This window comes from Nanorana parkeri, unplaced genomic scaffold, assembly GCF_000935625.1.
Source record: "Nanorana parkeri isolate BGI_ZX_2015 unplaced genomic scaffold, ASM93562v1 scaffold1531, whole genome shotgun sequence".
Lineage (NCBI taxonomy): Eukaryota > Metazoa > Chordata > Amphibia > Anura > Dicroglossidae > Nanorana > Nanorana parkeri.
Window position 1 is genome coordinate 253,499 of NW_017307799.1, and position 14,199 is coordinate 267,697.

At 47.0% G+C, this 14,199-nt stretch overlaps 1 protein-coding gene across 1 annotated transcript in view; it reads right to left on the reverse strand.

The window, feature by feature from the left end:
• The window catches only part of NFAT5 (nuclear factor of activated T-cells 5), an 84,861-nt gene extending 71,628 nt beyond the window's left edge, over window positions 1–13,233 (reverse strand). The window contains exon 1 of the mRNA XM_018570416.1: window positions 13,063–13,233. Coding sequence (XP_018425918.1) covers window positions 13,063–13,135 — 73 coding nt within the window. The 5' untranslated portion in view covers window positions 13,136–13,233. The remainder of the gene's footprint in view (window positions 1–13,062) is intronic.
• Between the last annotated feature and the right edge of the window lie 966 nt (window positions 13,234–14,199).

Genomic DNA, 14,199 nt, shown 5'->3' on the forward strand with positions numbered 1-14,199 from the left:
CTAGATAAAGCGGGTGTTATAAACCTAGAACAGGAAATGTGTTACCGACAGGATCACGAGCTCAGAATAAAATGGAAAAAAAAAAACAAACTTAAAAAAGGAGAACTATGAGGTGTGCTTTCCACTCACCTCATAGTTCTAGCCGACCTGTGACAATGAGACTGTCACAGGTCGGCTCAGTAGATCGGGAGGTGAGTGAACACATACCAGGTTCGCTCGCCTCTCGATCCTATCACGGCTCTCTGCCGTGACAGAGGAGGGGCTGGATTCCCCTCTCCCGCTCCGATCTGCCAGCGCTGACTGGCGGAACGGACGGGGGAGGGGGAGGGTACAGCTGGCTCTGCCTCTAGATTGGCAGAGCCAGCTGTCACTCACGCAGCTGGGCGGATCCCGTCATCTGCGCCAGGATCCGCTCCGGCGTCTCAGTATATATATTATATATACTGAGCTTAGGGTAACGGGAGGACGCTAGTTTGTGTCCTCCCGTTACCCTAAGGAGAACTATGGGGAAAAACACTGACCCCATAGTTCTCCTTTAAAATGAAAACTAATGCAGCCGCAACATCTAAGGCCGGCAAGCTGAATATATTCCATTGTTGTTCTTGGGTTTAAACAAATAACAGACTAATGTATCCGTCAGCTGCATCATTTCAGATTATCACTCAGCAAGCTGCATAATGGGCGCAATTAATTGCCGGGATTAACAATGGCTAAACAGTGGCAGCCAAGCTGATCGGCACCATTGTGTGCAAGAAGAAAGTAACCTGCACACACTTCTGCTGCTGGCAGCCTACGAGCTTCTCAGGCACTCACATTCCAAGTCATGCTTCACAGCGGTAATGCCGGCTTTACACAGACAGGCCTGCTTTATCTTTACAATGATGGGGTTTGTAATAAAATAAAAAGAAATGACATAGAAAAAGAAAAATAATAATATTTTATTATATTATTTTAATAATATACTACCAATAATAAAAATGCAATGTGGCCACCCCAAGATCCTTTGCGGCTGCCCGAGACTCTTCAGATGTTCGGACGGGAGCGCGCGGGGAAGTAACAGGTGAGTTTTAACCTGTTTGAAAAGGTTTGTTTTTTAAGTTTTTGCATATATCTACTGCTTGCTAGCAATAGATATATGCAAAAACATGCAAGGGTTTAATAACCCTTTAAAGCAGATGTAAACCCTAATTGCATGACAATTAGCTTCCTAAAGCACTGTGTGTCAATAGCAACTGCCATATTTCCTGTATATAAAATACTATTTTTACCTTGCTTTATCCTTTGTTACATCTCGGTGATGTTGCTTTCCTGCAGCCGCTTCCCGTCTACATGAACTCAAGTGATGGCTGTATGGCATTTCCCAGGATGGGTTTCCAGATGGTGACAACCTGGGCGGGACAAATCCCAGGAGCCAAGTCGCCAATACTCCTTAAAATTAGCTGGCGTTCTCTAGTTGTCGTCAATGGAGCTGCCTCCTCTGTCGCTCCGCGTCAACTAATCTTGATAAAACAATAATCTGAGATGTTTATTTTGACCAGTCACTTTGGTTCCACCAAAATAATGCCTAGAGCAGGGGTGTCAAACTCAATTTCATCGTGGGCCGCATCAACATTATGGTTGCCCTCAAAAGGGCCTGTAAGACTATATAAATGTATCTAATCTTTATCATAAATTGCCTCTGCATTCGATTATCACTGGTTTTAGTAATAACTTAATACCTAGATCTGAAAGTAGAAGTCTAGGAAATGGCCTGGTGGGCCGGATTCGGCCCCTGGGCCTCGAGTTTGACACATGTGGCCTAGAGCATCTGATCTGTGCTTAGACATCAGTGCTTGCCCATTGCAATGTTTATGCCATGATTGTTCTCCGGGTGATTTGATTTAAGAAAGGACATTTGTAATAATGTGAATTTGCACTATTGAATTGTTCTAACAGTGCCGCCTTACTTCTCAGGAATAGGTCTGTGTTCTGCTATTTACTTGTATTCTCCCTCTTTTGTTGGCTGGCTGCTGGATTGGACAAACTGGCTCTTGAAATGTATATTATTTGGCCAACCCTGGTGACAACAATGGACCAAGTCTGTGAAATATGTGTAGATATGGCTACTCGGAGTTCTCCATCGGGAGCCTTGTAGTCTCCATTAGTGCCTTAGGACTAATACAAGGACTTCCCTGGACGGATTACCAGGAATTATATTAATGAAAGCTGAAGATTACTGAAAATCACTTTAGAAATTGCATGAACATCTTAGAGCTTTTACCAATTGGTTTCCACATAGCTTGGATTTTTCAAGTTATCAGCTTCATAATCTCCCGGGTACTCCTACAGGTAGAGTATCACTGCATACATTATTTACAGGTATTTATATAGCGCCAACACGCAGCGCTTTACATACTGCACATTCATATCAGTCCCTGCCGGAGTACCCAGAGGAAACCCATGCAAGCGCAGAGGCAGAGGCGCTGGAGTGAGAGAGACCCTTTGGTGGTGTCTATGCTGTAATGCTATATTTTGGATCCTGTACGGAATTTAGTACAATAAATTTGGATTTTATGGATACCGGTCCAGTGCGGCTGATTGCAGAAGTATCGTTTGAGGAGTGAGAGCTCACTGTATCCTGCACCCGCACCTACATTGATTTGTAGTGGGAGGTGGAATTGAAGCAGTGAGTTCTGGTGTTTTTCCATGCATACAATGTCCTGCCCGAGATTCACAGTACTGCCACAGCACTGGAAAGAAACTTGGGAGCCCCCAAACCCGAGGAGCTCTGTTATGCAAATCTTGACATCAACCAATTGTTGGTCAGTGGGATGGTCATCAGAAGGGGACTGGATGGAGTTCAGACCAAGGGACAAACGGCAAAGTCAGAGTGGGTCAGACTTTGGGGTCCCATTGATTCTGCAAGGGTCATGACAACCCCAGCAGGCACATCAATGGGTCTACTTCCTATGAATTTGGGGTCCCATTAATGTTCTGCAAGGGTCATGACAGCACCTGTAGGCATATCTAGGAGTCTAGTTTCTATGACTTTGGGGTTCCATTAATGTTCTGCAAGTGTCATGACAACACCTATGGATCTACTTTCTATGACTCTTAGATGTTCATTAGGTTTTACAAGCTCACTCTAATCCAGCTTGCTGCGTGTGATCCCTTATGGCAGTACACAGGTTAAAGCAAACATGTGCAGTCCTCAGTACGCCATGTATTCCCTGTCCTCTACAATGCATTGTAGGAGTGCGGGATCAGTAATAGCTTCTATGCTGGAGACTGCATTTTTCTAGGCTGCTGAGATACTTTGGAATTTAAACCTACGTCAGACCAAGCTTATAATGGAGTTTATGACCTATGAGGGAAGCCTCAGGCTGGATTAATACGATGCAAATACTAACACAGTTTCTCCTGAGTCCTATGACATGAAAATGCCAGCTTAGCTTCATGTGCTGAGCGTTAACATGTTACTCTCAACCCCCCCCCCCTCCCCCCTTTTGCTCTTGCAACCCCCCCCCCTCCCCCCTTTTCTCATAGTGTTGACAGGATCAGCGTACACAATGCATCGGTACCCAAAAATAACTCAGACCACAGTTCTGGCACCTACGTGAATGGACCTGCCAAGGGTTTTCAAGTAGCTGGCACTGTGTCTGCAATCAAATTGTGTTACTTCCAAGGGAAATCACTAGATCCAGTCCTCTGGGTGACCTCACATGTCACGTTACTGTATGGTCTCAAACTACCCTTGAACTCCAGGCTGCGCACAAAGCCGCTATACTGACTGCGAGGCATGGAACCACAGAGAAAGGGGTCAAGCCTATCCTTTGCATTGCTAAAATGGCTCAGTGTTCCCTTATTGTGAGCCACCTGGACCGAGGACAGTTGGGGGAGTGAATGACCTTGAAAACAGGGCAAGGACCCATGGTAATACATAGACATTGGTCTACAACACACTGGTCACCTGAAATACTTAGTTATCTGACGGATGGAAAGGAAACAGACTTCCAGAACGAACAATAAAGCTTTAACCGCGTATAGAAAGAACTGATCACGCCTGCAAAAGTTATATCACAAGATTTGGAAGTTCTCTAATCATCAGATTTAAGAGAGACGCGTACTAAAGCAAATGCACACCGATGCTTTTCGACTCGTGAAGGTGCTCGTTGCGCAATTGTCACAAGCCGCATGTAAACTGACGAGTTACCCAATTACCTCCAATTCCGTCTAGGTACACTACCCTAATATTTTCCCAGAATGCAAGGCATTTTATGAATGGACAAGGGTGGCCCTGTAATTCATCTGCCCCACCTCCATTCACAGAATACCTTGAATACTGGGAAAATAATACTAGGAGTTTTGTAAATAGACATGGGGGTAGCGGCATGATCCTTCACAGCAGTGGCTACTTCTTTCATCCTTGCAGTGCCGGAGGATCACTGCTGTGCCGAGTATCTGTTATCACTGAGGGGAGGATTACTATACTAACCAGCCGAAGATGGGATACACTTCATTAGAGGTACATTATTATACTAGTGCTATATGCCCTTTTTTTTTTTGCTAGACTTGGGCTTTACAAATGGTCAGAAACTTGGCAATTTTCCCTTATTACTGTCCCTGTGACGTCTGTCCAAAAATGGTGGCAGCAGCCGTCACCGAGACGCGAAGGCACGGACAGCAATGAAGATTTCCCCTCATAAAAGGACACAGATAGAAATAAGAACCTGACAGGGTCTCTAACCTTCCCTACTCTATCCAAAACAAGAAGTCTGGAGTTCAGCTTTAATCAGCAAACTTGTTTAGAGCCGAGTTGTCCTGAGACAAGAGCTACGGCCATTTTCACAGGTGAAAGAGCGTCACACACACGGCCTACCTAGATCCCAGTAGCTTGCTAGGGGCCAGAGAGAATGAGCAATATGGAACCACCACCTACCAAAGGTCTTCTGGTGCCCAGATCTAAATTGCCACTAAGGCTACAAACGGTATTAGCCTCTGCTTGTCTTTGCTCACTATACAGCTTACATGTTTAACCCCAAAATGCTGATACAAGTGTACTTTTCCTTTTTTAATTTACCATTAAACTGACTCAGGAGGGGAAGAAAGCTTTGATTGCATTATCGAAAACTCCAGTATGTATTCCTATTACAATGCTGATGTTATAACAGGATAGGTTATAATGGGACTTTACAACTCCTTTAAATTCAATGGCAGTGCACAACATTGGCAGCTCACGGAAAGATATACAGATGCCTGAAATTGCAATTGAAGTAGAAAACTGCAATGCAGTGATGACGTGCAAAGTGCAGTAACACATGGCCACTAAATTCAGGGTTAAGAGGGATTACAGGTGTAAATTATTCCCCCCTCCTGCCCCAGAAGTACACACCTTTTCCTCACTCCCCAACACTCCATTCAGCTGTCAACAGCACAGAAAATACCCATTACATCCACGTTTTGAAGAGCATGTGGCTCACTCCATGTCAATCACAAAGCACCTCCTGCTTTCCAACTCCCTTGTCAACTCCTCCCAAACTCAGTCCAGGACTTCTCTAGAGTCTCTTCCAACCTCTGGAACTCTTTACCCCAACCTGTCTGTCTGTCTCCCACCTTGACTGCCTTTAGGTGATCCCTTAAGACTCATCTCTTCAGGGAAGCCTATCCCACCTCAACCTAACCGCTCGACTATCACGTTCTCAAACAATTCATCCCCACGCAGCTACCTGCTCATGTATCACTTCCCCCTCCTTTTTAGATTGTAAGCCCTCACGGGCAGGGCCCTCCGTACCATCTTGTCTTGAATTGTATTGCAATTGTAAAGCGCTGCGCAAACTGTTGGCGCTATATAAATCCTGTATAATAATAATAATAATAATAATAATCGCTGTCACATGGCACAGCCCATAGCCCTGCATAAGGTGCCACTAGTAGGGTACACAAGGTGACTTCTCCTGCTCCCAACAGTCAAACTGAGCACCAGTGGAGCAAAGTACATTCTTCTGGGGAATAAGGGGCATAAGTCGACCTGTTGATATCGCTTCATTGGGGATTTCGTAAGATACACAGAGAGGATCCCCACAATGGCAATAAACACCTTTTTACAGCTACGAAAGAAGACACAGAGCGGCACAGAAACAATCCATACAAAGCAAATGGTAAATAATTTCCTAACTCTGACGTATGTACCCAAAGGCTGGAAATCCACTTTAGGACGGGTCAAACCTTTTCTAGGTGGCAGGTTGTGACAAAGGAAAAAAAAAAAAGAAGAAGAGCAAAAGGCATTGAAGACTTCGAACACTTTACAAGTTAGTTTTGTACTACCCAGAACGAGCTAAACAAGATAACTTCAAAGCTTCCAATGTAAAAGCAGCAAGCAATTCATTGTGCAAATAAATATGAACTTTCCACTATAAACGGTAAACTATATAGAAAGTAAATTCTGCTTTCAAAGAGACTTTGTGGCATTTATGGCCTGGATCTGAAATTTCTGGTAAGCACACGTATCTAGAGACGCAGTCAATCAGATTCTCCTGCGCTAAACCAGTTAAACCACTGTGTGCATGCATGGCACAAACAGGCCGTGTGTATAAAACACACAAACAAGATAACAAAAGATAACAGTCGGGGATAGTTCACACCTGCCGCAGTCTGTTCCGGCCCGATTCGGTGCTCGAACGCACTACGTTTTGCGGCTGGGCGGTGGATTAAATGGCGCCGCAGCCACTCCCCGGGCAGCAGTGCGATCGCCCGCACCGGAACGCGTGGCACATCAGTGCCTGCGTTACGGTCAGAAAAAAATAGTGCTCGCAGTATTTTTGCAGATCACGGTGGACCGGAAGGCAGGCACTAATGTGCCACGCCTTCGGGTGATCGCATTGCAGGCGGGGGGGGTGGGCCATTGACTTCAATGCACCACCTCACTCACTCCTGCCCCTGAACGCAAGGAGCCGACCGGGTTGCAATACAGTGCGTTCCAGAGGCTGACCGCTCTGGAACGCACGGTTTGTGGTGTGAACCGGTGTTCTATCGAAAGCTCCAACTCATCGAGATCCCTAACTCTCTCACTTCCTGTGCTCAGCAAGACTGGAGCTCTGTACAGTTGCGGTGCGCATGCATGCATAGCGTTTTCAGCATACTCGTCGAGTTTGCCACCTGCTGAATATGGTTAAAATGCAGCTGTACAGAAGCTCCGTCAGTCTCCGTGTTTTGCAGTCTAACGTCGTCTGGTCGAAATCTCCAACTTGCAAGTACCCGGCACTGAGGTAGTTGGAGATTGACAAGTTGGAGATTTCGATTTTTGATTTCCCCAATCGGGAAGCCAGGTGGCATGTCATGACCCACCTCCCGCCTTCCTGATTGGAAAGGAAGCTAGCTCCATGCTCCCTCGACACTGCCGGTCAGATGGAGATCTCCCTCTGGCCGGAAGTTCCGGTATCGGAGCATTTGGGCAAGTACTAGTATTGGTATCAGTGCATCCTACAGAACACCTTGCATTCTTGCACCTTAGAACAGGAAGTGTTACTCGCCAGGAGAAAATAAAGGAAGGTCCAGAAAATGGTGCGTCCCAGAGCGCTAGCTGCTGGAACTCACAGCAATCACACACTAAACTCCCCACTCCGTTCTGGGGCGGGAGGGGGCGTGGTGGTGCATTGAAGTCAATGGCACCACAGCCACGCTCCCCGCCCTGCAATTGGACGCATAGCAAAACACTGCATGCGTTCCGGTCCAGTTTGAATGCAAAAAAAAAAAGAGCATGCAGCATGTTTTTGCGTTCGCACCAGACGTTTTCCCACGCGTCCAATTACAGGTGGGGGGGGGCTGCCCGTGGCTGCGTTGCTATTGACTTCAATGCACCGCCACGCCCCAGAACAGGGTGGGGAGTTTAGTGTGCCAATTGCTCTGCGTTCCAGCAGCTACCGCTCTGGAACGCACCGTAATTGGTGTGACCTGGCCCTCAATTCCATATTCATCTTTCCATCCTTGCTAAAGGAAAGATCATTGGGGCTGATTTACTAAAGCAATAGAATGTTTACTTTACAAAGTGAATGTTTCCTGAGCTTAGTAAATAGAAATGTAGCTGTGTTCACTTCCAGCAACCAATCATTTGTTTGTGTTTTATACTTCCTGTGCACGTGATTGGGTATTCAAAGTGAACACAAGGTGGAAAGCCTCTGCTCCTTTAATAAGTGAACCCCAATGAGCGTGTGCAGCAGGTGACCTCTAGATAACTTATATAACAGCTATCAGCATTTAGGGCGCTGTTATCAACTGCGCCTATCGGCTCATTTCTACAACTTAGATATCGCAAATACACAAATGATTATCTGGCATGCCACATGCTGATAACCTACGACATGCTTCATATAGCTGATGCTACAAGGAAAGCCTACAGTTCCCTCCTAGAGCATTTGGTTCTAAATCAGGGGTAGGCAACCTTGGCATTCCAGCTGTGGTGAAACTACAAATACCATCATGCACCTAAGGTGCCTCTGGGAATCATGCCTGCGACTGTCAGTCTTGCAGTGCCTCACAGGGAACTTGTAGTTCCACAACAGCTGGAGTGCTGAGATTGCCTACTCCTTTAAAAAATGAAATTGTTACCTCTCCTGCCATTGACGCTGCTCCAGTGCAAAGAAACTGTCCCTCATATTCTCTACACAAACCCACACTTCAAGAATTTCCAGGTCCTGTCCCCCCGCCCCATTGGCTCAGTGGTTCCTCCCACCAATGTCCATGGCTTGAATACTCCACTCGTCCTCTCTGCCAGAAATGTAATTAAACGGCCGGCCGGGAGCTTTACATTCAAGCGACCAGGCGTCTCTAGAGAAGCCCGATTGCATGCATTAGCTGCGGTGTTACCGTCCACCCCCCGCCTGCAGCCGCCACCGGACCCGAGATCCGCTGTGACCGGGGCTGGCAAGGCAGCTCTGTCACAGGAGATCAAAGGGAGATTGATACACGATCTGCCTCTGAGCTCCACTCCAGTCCCAGAATGCAGGAAGTGATGTATATTACATCACTTCCGCATTCAGTGTCACTCTCTGGCAACAGATGTGTGTGAGAAGCTGCTGAGGCTGATCTCTGCTTCATCAGCTTTTCTGGTGGTCCCTAGGTGACATTAGGGGTCTTGGAGACCCCTGATGTCTCCATTAAGAGGACCTGTCATGTAAATTGGCTATCACATAGGGAGCTTCTTAACTTTATTGTTATCACACCGGGGGCTAAGTGTAAAAAGAAAAAAAATTGAAGCATAAAAAAAATAGCCCCCTGCCCCCCACACACACACGCAAACATGCGTCGGGTGCGCCAACGATGATTGCGCCTATTGTGCCGCACATGTTACATATCGTCGTGAACATCGGAGTGAGAGTAATAATCCTCGGGCCATTAATCACTGATAACACTAAACTGATGAGCAGTAAAAGCTTTTAAAGCGTCGCAATTTTCGGTGTGGTCGTGCGATTTTGCGGGCGCGCGCAATTTTAAAGCTTGACATGTTTGGTGTCTATTTACCCAACGTGACCCCGACTTTTATATTTTACCAAAAATATGGGTAAGAATAAATGTTTTTTTAACATAACGTAGGAAAAATCTTTTTTTTTTCTAAATGTACGGTACTTTTTTCATTATATAGTAAAAAATACCCCCCCCCAGTGGTGATTATATACCACCAAAAGAAAGCTCTATCTGTCCCAAAAAAATTTTATCATAAATTGCAAGGCTATAGTCCGGTCGTGCTGACTGGTGACATTTTCGACTGACTGATGAGACACCCTGAAATTTTTCAAGCCCTGACTATGTCACCGCAGTACACAGTAACGACGTAGGGGCTGGCAGGAGGAGCCGCTGAGCGCTGCAGGGGTTAACAGGAGCTGGACACTCCTGGAAGACTACGGGGGGACAATTTCACTGCATCAAAGCAGCTGAAGAGTTAAGCATTTCGTTTCTCCTTTAGTAGGGACAGCTTTTAGGGCCAAAGATTCCAGGATGTAAACATAATATTTAAGTGGAACTCCAGGCACATTTAAATATATTTCTCAATAGCCGCAAGGATGTAAGTCCACTTTGTGTGCAGCAAACGCCTTTGCAAACCCAGTTACAATCATTACACTGTGCTGTACATAGCCTGTACCAAGAACAGAGCTGTAGAAGGGACCCAGCAGGCCCCTCCCACTACAGGCTGCCTGTAGAAAACTACAGGAGGGTGGCGGAGACAAAACCGGTCACTCTGCACAAGGAGAGAGAGCAGCAGTGAGCGGTCTTTATTACAGGAAGCTCCAAGTGTCACGCTGGATGAGTGTATTCCTCAATAACTGCAAAATATATACATCCATTTTGTGTCTACCAAATGTGTCTGCGAACCCAGATATTAGAATAGAACAGTAGCAGTGACATCATCACTGTGCTGTACATAGCCCGTGCAGAGCGCAGAGCTGTGGGAGAGCCTCTGCAGGCTCCACCTACTGCTGATAACTACAAGAGGGGACGGAGACAAGACCAGTCACCCTGCACAAGGAGAGAGAGCAGCAGTGAGCGGTCTTTATTACAGGAAGCTCCAAGTGTCACGCTGGATGAGTGCACAGATCTGGAAGAAATACACAACGTTCACTGAGATGAAGAAGAACACATATGACTCTTGTAGGAGGATGAGATTTGCTGAACCCGGAGTTCAGCTTTAAGAGGCACTTTGCTGATGACTTGTTTGTTAAGCTAATATATACACTATATTGCCAAAAGTATTGTGACACCTTTACACGCACAGGAACTTTAATGGTATCCCAGTCTAAGTCCGTAGGGTTCAGTATTGAGTCGGCTCCGCCCTTTGCCGCTATAACAGCTTCAACTCTTCTGGGAAGGCGTGCACAAGGTTTAGGAGTGTGTCTATGGGAATGTTGGACCATTTGTGAGGTCAGGTACTGATGTTGGGGGAGGGGGCCGGGCTCGCAGTCTCCGCTCTAATTCATCCCAAAGGTGTTCTATGGGGTTGAGGTCAGGACTCTGTGCAGGCCAGTCAAGTTCCTCCACCCCAAACTCGCTCATCCATGTCTTTATGGACCTTGTTTTGTGTACTGGTGCGCAGCCATGTTGGAACAGGAAGGGGGCCATCCCCAAACTGTTCCCACAAAGTTGGGAGCATGACATTGTCCAAAATGTCTTAGTATGCTGATGCCTTAAGAGTTCCCTTCACTGGAACTAAGGGGCCAAAGGGCTCTTGGCATTCAGAAAATATATAATGTTTGGGGGTTTTAAGTCATTTTCAGGTCTAAAATGTGGAATATGACATGGGTGCAAAAAATGAAAAAAAGGCCTCAGTCATGAAGGGGTTAAAGGGCAACACAGCGTGTGCTTGCAATTCTCCGCTACCAGGTGATTTTGGCTCCAGGAAGTGAAGCAACAACTGTAAAGTTTGAATGAATCGGCTACTCGGCTTCTAGGAGTCATCCAGCCCTGAATAGGAGCTTTCTATGAACATGAAGGGAAGCAAGACTGGAGGTGTCGCCCATAGTAACCAATCAGTGAAGGTCTGAAAAAGTCCCTTCTTGAGCCTATAAGATACTTCCCGAGTCAACACTCATTCTATCCTTTTATTAACGGTGTTAAAACACTTGCTCCATGTTAAACCAGGAATGAGCTCCGGTTCAGACCAAACCCGATCCTAACATGGAAGTGCTACGGCCCACCCAAACAGCTGCGGGCTGGGGCATTCTCTGGAGCTGCATGTAAAACAAAGAGTGGGATGCTTGTGCTGATGTCATTGACCTCATATGGCTACATGACCATATGCTCCGCTGATTGACATTGAAGCACTAAGACACCCCTCCGGCTGACACAAAGGCACCCCTCCGCGCCTCCGGCTGACACAAATACACTAAGACACTGCTCCTCTGATTGACATACAGGGACTAAGACACCCCTCTGCTCCTCAGATTGACACACCTCTGATTGACATACAGGGACTAAGACACGTCTCTGCTCCTCTGATAGACATACAGGGACTAAGACACGTCTCTGCTCCTCTGATTGACATACAGGGACTAAGACACGTCTCTGCTCCTCTGATTGACATACAGGGACTAAGACACGTCTCTGCTCCTCTGATTGACATACAGGGACTAAGACACGTCTCTGCTCCTCTGATTGATGTAGAAGCACTAAGACAACCTTCTGCTCCTCTGAGGGGTATAGAAGAACTAAGACACCCCTCAGTACTTACACCTGGAGCAGACCTGGAAGTCTGGAGGGAGTAGACATCCATCTGCATGTATACAGAAGATTTGCAGGGAGAAGGAGGTAGGTGGCTTTACAGCAAAGGGACTCTACAACTTACTGAACTCCAATACGAAAAAGGATTGCAAGCTCTTGTAACAAGATTACTGAGCCCGGAGTTGGGCTTCATAAAAGTACATGTTTCTGGACAGAATTTACAGCAATAATTCTGAATGCAGAGGTCATTAAAAACACTGAGCCCTTAGTACCGCTTTACCCTAACACACATCACAAGAGGTAACTTATCCCCCCAATTATAAACAAAAAGAATCCGTGGCTCATGATCAGCTCTTCATAAGATAAAAGCAGCCGAGTTCATCTGCCTGAGCTCACATACTCTTTACAGGAAGGTCATCGCTCCTCTACAAGCACAGGACAACTACAATCCATTCTCCTTAGGGTCCCCTGACAACGCAGAGGCAATGCCCCTAGCAACCAATCAGATTCCACCTATGACTTTTCCAGTGCAGGTCTGGAGAGTGAAGAAAGACTGATTGGCTGATATGTGCAACGTGATTATAATCCCTTTTATTCTTTTTCTTGCAAGAGAAATGTTAGGAGGAGACTAGAAGGCAACAGATAAAGGATTGCAAGCTCTTGGAACAAGACGTAAACGCCCCCTGCAGGACGCTCAGCATGAGAGCCCCCCCACGAGGTCCACCAGGAGGATTAGCCTCACTTCCCAGAATCCTCAGCGGCAACCAAACTGTGAAGGGCACCACGGCCGGAGCTCCGAGACAGCCGTGTGTCCAGAACGCCGTATGTCCTCTGTCTACCCCCCTCACTCCCTCCTCCCCCCGGGGCCCCGCTCACCTTTGGAGTACAGTGATTTCGGGGACTCAAGGTCAAGGTCAGCGCTGAGCAGGGAGATGAAGTCGGAGGGCATGGCCGCCTGGGCCAGCGAGAGGTGCGTAGGCGCTTCGGTAAGTCACGGTTCTTCGCTCCGGTCTGTTCACACTGACAGGAACCGACGGCACGCCCCCCTACTGCCAATGCACTGCGCAGGCCCGGGGCGGGGCCTGCCTGCTGACCGAGACCGTTCCATGGAGTGGGCGGGGTTGCAGCTTTGACAGGCAGGCGAAGGTTTCCAAGGGCGGTGCTTCAGCGCTAGCTCTGTGACGACCGTAACTATGGGGGGCGGCTTAGGTTTGACAGGCAGTCATTCGCTCAGCTCCGTCACTCAGACCCCGCCCATGGCAACCTCCTCCCTCCCACCAGCGCTGACCGTCACGGTAGTGAGCTCATATACGGTGACGATTCACGTAGGCGGGGCTTTAGTAATGATGGACAGGGGACGTCACCAACAGGGTAAGGTTCCAGCGTTGACAGGATGTAGGTGATTGGCTGCTATAGGCGTGCATGGGTATAGTAGCAGCGGAGAAGCAACAGGTGCCTGAGCGTACAGAGCAGGTGTCAGGATGTGGGAAGCGTCGATATTGTTACTTTAATGTCGTTGTCAGGAGGGCTCATTACAGTAACAATGTTCTCCTGCGAGCTTTGTGTCATGTGATTTACACTACAACAGAGCACGTTACTGCAGGTCACGTGGGTAAACATGGGTCAGGTCACTCACAAGTCACATAAGTGATTTTTTTTTTTTTAAAGTAAGCTTTATTACTAACAAGAAGAGAGTGACAATCTCCATTAGTGACGTTACTAATTAACTCTAAATGTCAGGGTGAGGACTAAAAGAGCAGAAAGCTCAACTATCTGTGTGTTAAAGTGGGTGCAGACTGGAACAGTCCATGCACTAAAGGGGGCATAGAGTGGAACAATCCATGCACTAAAGGGGGAACAGAATGGAATAATCCATGCAATAAAAGGGGACATAGAGTGGAATAATCCATGCAATAAAGGGGGCATAGAGTGGAATAATCCATGCACTAAAGGGGACATAGAGTGGAGCAATCCATGCACTAAAGGGGTGCAGAGTGGAACAATCCATGCAAT